The sequence below is a fragment of the Labrus mixtus genome, chromosome 9 (genome assembly GCF_963584025.1).
Source record: "Labrus mixtus chromosome 9, fLabMix1.1, whole genome shotgun sequence".
NCBI classification, from domain to species: Eukaryota; Metazoa; Chordata; class Actinopteri; order Labriformes; family Labridae; genus Labrus; species Labrus mixtus.
The window spans coordinates 31,213,616-31,218,615 of NC_083620.1; the positions used below are offsets into that span (position 1 = coordinate 31,213,616).

The 5,000-nt window shown below is 49.1% G+C and overlaps 2 protein-coding genes across 6 annotated transcripts in view; one reads left to right on the forward strand and one right to left on the reverse strand.

Moving 5' to 3' along the window:
• The window catches only part of atg16l1 (ATG16 autophagy related 16-like 1 (S. cerevisiae)), a 29,326-nt gene extending 29,071 nt beyond the window's left edge, over nt 1-255 (forward strand). For all 5 annotated transcript variants that reach the window (XM_061047412.1, XM_061047414.1, XM_061047415.1 and 2 more), the window contains one exon: nt 1-255. This exon is cut by the window's left edge and continues 275 nt beyond it. The gene's annotated coding sequence lies outside the window, so the exon portion shown is untranslated.
• A 2,406-nt stretch (nt 256-2,661) lies between these two features.
• Nucleotides 2,662-5,000, reverse strand: part of LOC132980991 (complement C1q tumor necrosis factor-related protein 7-like) — a 2,357-nt gene continuing 18 nt past the window's right edge. Inside the window, exons 1-5 of the mRNA XM_061047417.1 lie at nt 4,715-5,000; nt 4,557-4,637; nt 4,398-4,478; nt 3,186-4,261; nt 2,662-3,127 (exon numbers count right to left, since the gene is read on the reverse strand). The exon at nt 4,715-5,000 is cut by the window's right edge and continues 18 nt beyond it. Of these exons, the coding sequence (XP_060903400.1) occupies nt 3,345-4,261; nt 4,398-4,478; nt 4,557-4,637; nt 4,715-5,000 (1,365 nt within the window). The 3' untranslated portion in view covers nt 2,662-3,127; nt 3,186-3,344. The remainder of the gene's footprint in view (nt 3,128-3,185; nt 4,262-4,397; nt 4,479-4,556; nt 4,638-4,714) is intronic.

A 5,000-nucleotide genomic window follows, 5' to 3' on the forward strand; every position in this document is an offset into this window, starting at 1 on the left:
TTAAAGAAGCTTAAAGAAGGAGACGAACGTGACAAACATTTTATAAATATATATGATCTTATGATTGTTTATGTGACAGGTGATAAACAGAGCGGTTACCATGGCAACAGATGGACAAACGCTCTGAAGGACCGCCTCCTCCTCTCCTCACATCCTCATCTCCTCACCTTGTCGGAGAGGAGGTAAGGAGGAGAGGAGATGGAGATGACTCGTGTGTTTGTGAGCTGATAAAAAATAAAACACATCTGTGCTCTTCATGGTTTATATTTCTTTATATTTGTTTGGTGGTTCAACCTGTGGCTGTGGTCCTCCTGAGGGCCGCTCATGGCTCTATGAGGAGCTGTTGTTTGGCTAACGATAGCCAAACAACATTAATACAGAAGTCAGCAACTAATACCTAACAGTCTGTTAGACCTTAAAGCTCAGTATTTCAAAATAAATGTGAGTGTTACGGTTGACCATCTTTAGGCTCCGCCCCCCCCCCCCCCCCCCGCTCCACGTGATTATGAATTAACCATGTGCTGCGTTACGTGCATTGACTCAGGCTGGGTATCCGGCAGAAAGCTCTATATGTCCAAAAGAAGCAGACCTATTTTACGACCTGTGTGACTGTGAGTGACTGTCAGTGACTGAGTGACTGTGAGTGACTGTGAGTGACTGTCAGTGACTGTGAGTGACTGTCAGTGACTCTGAGTGACTGTGAGTGACTGTCAGTGACTCTGAGTGACTGTGAGTGACTGTCAGTGACTCTGAGTGACTGTCAGTGACTCTGAGTGACTGTGAGTGACTGTGAGTGACTGTCAGTGACTCTGAGTGACTGTCAGTGACTGTCAGTGACTCTGAGTGACTGTCAGTGACTGTCAGTGACTGAGTGACTCTGAGTGACTGTCAGTGACTGTGAGTGACTGTCAGTGACTGTGAGTGACTGTGAGTGACTGTCAGTGACTCTGAGTGACTGTCAGTGACTGTCAGTGACTGTGAGTGACTCTGAGTGACTGTGAGTGACTGTCAGTGACTCTGAGTGACTGAGTGACTGTCAGTGACTCTGAGTGACTGTCAGTGACTGTGAGTGACTGTCAGTGACTCTGAGTGACTGTCAGTGACTGTCAGTAACTCTGAGTGACTGTCAGTGACTGTGAGTGACTCTGAGTGACTGTCAGTGACTCTGAGTGACTGTCAGTGACTGTGAGTGACTCTGAGTGACTGTCAGTGACTGTCAGTGACTCTGAGTGACTGTCAGTGACTCTGAGTGACTGTCAGTGACTGTGAGTGACTGTCAGTGACTGAGTGACTGTCAGTGACTCTGAGTGACTGTCAGTGACTCTGAGTGACTGTCAGTGACTGTGAGTGACTGAGTGACTGTCAGTGACTCTGAGTGACTGTCAGTGACTCTGAGTGACTGTGAGTGACTCTGAGTGACTGTCAGTGACTCTGAGTGACTGTCAGTGACTCTGAGTGACTGTCAGTGACTGTGAGCGACTATCAGTGACTCTGAGTGACTCTGAGTGACTGTCAGTGACTGTCAGTGACTGTGAGTGACTGTGAGTGACTCTGAGTGACTGTCAGTGACTCTGAGTGACTCTGAGTGACTGTGAGTGACTGTCAGTGACTGAGTGACTGTCAGTGACTGTGAGTGACTCTGAGTGACTGTGAGTGACTGTCAGTGACTGAGTGACTGTCAGTGACTGAGTGACTGTCAGTGACTCTGAGTGACTGTCAGTGACTGTCAGTGACTCTGAGTGACAGTGATTGGCTGTGAGTGACTGTGAGTGACTGTCAGTGACTCTGAGTGACTGTGAGTGACTGTCAGTGACTCTGAGTGACTGTCAGTGACTCTGAGTGACTGTCAGTGACTCTGAGTGACTGTCAGTGACTCTGAGTGACTGTCAGTGACTCTGAGTGACAGTGATTGGCTGTGAGTGGCTCTGAGTGACAGTGAGTGGCTCTGAGTGACAGTGAGTGGCTGAGAGTTACTGTGAGAGACTGACTGACTGATAGTTACTGAGAGTGACTGTGCGTGACCACATAATGAGGTCAAAGCGGGGACGCTAACCCGTGTTCAACCTGATCTTGCTAGCGTCACGTTCACTCTTCCACTACTCAAAACCAGAGTTTTAAACCGGTCATTTTGGTCAAACTACAACTTCCACTGGTTTTAATTCAATAAACTTGATGAGATGAAGTTTATTGAAATATAAATATAAAATTAAAATTTTATTAAAATATAACAGCTGGAAAACCATTTCACTCACCTGTAACCACGTCTTCTCCAGCTGAAAGACATCGTGATGTTACCTTTACTCCTGCACTGATAGATCGAGTATATAAAGTCATATAAAGTCTACTAGAATTGTTTTCATTAAACTTATTCAAAGTATTTTTACATTGTGTTTAGTTAATATTATGAATTAACTTACAATTTGATTTAATCTAAAATATAATTGGTCACAAAGTTTAATTGAATTGTTTTAATTGAGTTTATTTAGTTAATATTACATTTTACCCAAAAATAGAGCTTATCTTTTATAGCTTTTATTAACTCTAATCAGCTGATCTTGAACCAGAAACTCTAGGATCAGTAGTTTTCTGTTGTCTGATGAACACGCGCGCACACACACACACACACACACACACACACACACACACACAATCAGCCTGGAAGTGTTTTTATTATTTAATCTACTCATCATCGTCACACAGGTTCAGGGATCACAGAAACATCATTAAGATACGACCAAACAAACAGGTTGAACAGTTACCTGTTTCCTGTCCAGGTAAAAAGGATCAGTCATATTTAGCTGACAGATATCTTCAGCCAATCACAGCCCAGCAGGGCGGGACTGGGTGGAGTCAGACCTGGATTCTTTCTACAGCTCAAGCTAACCTCTGAGATGAGCCCAGACTACAGGAGCTGCTCAGGCTCAACATTCATTTTGAGTAAATGGAAAAAACACAGGAGAATACTTTCTTCTTCTGTTCTGTAATCTGTTTAAACTTTAGCAGCTGTTGATTCATTAACAGAGAAATGTAAAGCAGACTTTCAGTATGTCTTCATGCAGAGTTTAAAACAGCACGATTCTGTATTCACACTGACAGGAAACAGGAAGCTGACTCTCCAAAATAAAACCTTTATTCAGAGGACACAGGAAGCTGACTCTCCAAAATAAAACCTTTATTCAGAGGACACATACCAAAAGATGTCTTATTGGTGGTTCATAGTACTAAAGGGGCGGGGCCTTGCTGGATGTTTGGCAGCACAAGGGGACAATAAATCGTACGGAAGTCCCCTGCAGCGCTCTCCGGTGGTCCTGATGTGACTCCTCCCACCAGCATGTTCACTGAAGCTATTTGGATCCTCCTTCAGTCATGGACCCCGTCATGCTGACCCAGCTGTACTCCCCCTCAGGGGGGCTCCCAAAGGGGACGGGGCTCCTCAGTGAGGCCAGGTCACATGACTCTGGGTGGAGCAGGAATCCAGAGAAGGTGCTGCTCGACTCGGCGCCCGCGTACATCCCGTTAGTGACAGAGTTCTTCACCTGGACCCAGACCTGGTCCCCTCGGGCCAGGTGCAGGACCACGGAGTGTGACGTGGTCCCGAGGACTTTGGGGTCAGTCGTTATTACAATTGGTCTGAAGTTATGGAACAGACCCACTTTAAGAACTCGCTCATGGACCGTCAGATGGAAGCTGAACATATAGGTTCCATTAATGGGGGCGGTGTAGAGTCCGGACACTGGGTCGTACCCCCCCTGTAGGTTGTAGAGGACTTTTGAAAACACCACAGGGGCATTGGGTGGGGGGTAGCTGGTCTCAAGTCCTGCAGAGAAGGCTGACTGGATTGGGGACATGCAGGGACCAGGAGGACCCATCATCCCCATGGGCCCCATGTCCCCCTGTGGACCCTGAGGACCTGATACCCCCACCTGACCCTGGTTCCCCATGTCCCCTTTGCCCCCCTTGGGCCCTGGAGCCCCATCTCCACCATCGGTACAATTGCAGTCCCCAGGGGATCCTGGCTCTCCTTTCCCACCCACAGATCCAGGGACTCCTGGGACCCCAACCTCACCCATGTCCCCTTTTGGACCCTCAGACCCTGTCAGTCCAGGACGGCCAGGCAGTCCTCTGGGTCCTGAAGGGCCAGGTAGACCAGATGGTCCTGGAGGGACATGGCTGGAGTCACAGGACTCTGGACAGACCCCATCGTCTCCTTTTGGACCCTGTACCCCTGAGCGGCCCTCCAGACCTGGTTCACCTTTGTCACCTGCAGGACCACAGAAACAAGATCAGATCAGACACCTATACTGCAGCCAGTCAGCAGGGGGAGGTCCGATCTACGTCTACGATCTGGACCAGGACGGTCCCTTAAGACCGGGTCCAGTCTCGTCTCTGATGCTCACCTTTGAACCCTCGGCCTCCTTTGGCGCCGGTGAATCCCTGCGTTCCTTGCTCGCCCTTCTCGCCTTCCTCTCCTTTCTGTCCTGAAGGTCGAACACAAACACATCATCACCAGTTCACAAACAGGAAGTAGCAGCAAAGGATGATGGGTAATGTAGTACCTTTGATCCCTGCTCTGCCTACGAAACCTGGAGGACCTCTGAACCCCGTCATCCCTCTCCTCCCAGGACTTCCTGGACGTCCTGTGACGAACACGTAGCACGGTTACTGATGATTTTTTATATTTCACTCAGACAGCGCCCTCTGCTCCTCCTCTTACCTGGCACGCCGCGCTCTCCGGGCTCTCCTTTAGGCCCCGGCTGGCTCCTGCACTGCGTGCACTGACAGTACCAGGGGAGCTGGTCTGGGGGGACCGGGACCTGTAGCAGGACCTGACAGTACTCTTCCAGGTCCAGGTCTCCAGGACCCGTCATGTTCTCTCCTTCAGGGAAAAACATACGCCCGGGACCGTGCATGGGCGGGCCAGGAGGTGTGGGCGGAGCCTGGAGGGGGGACTCCGGCATAGCCATGACAACGGAGAAGAGCCCGAACAACAGGAAGTTAAA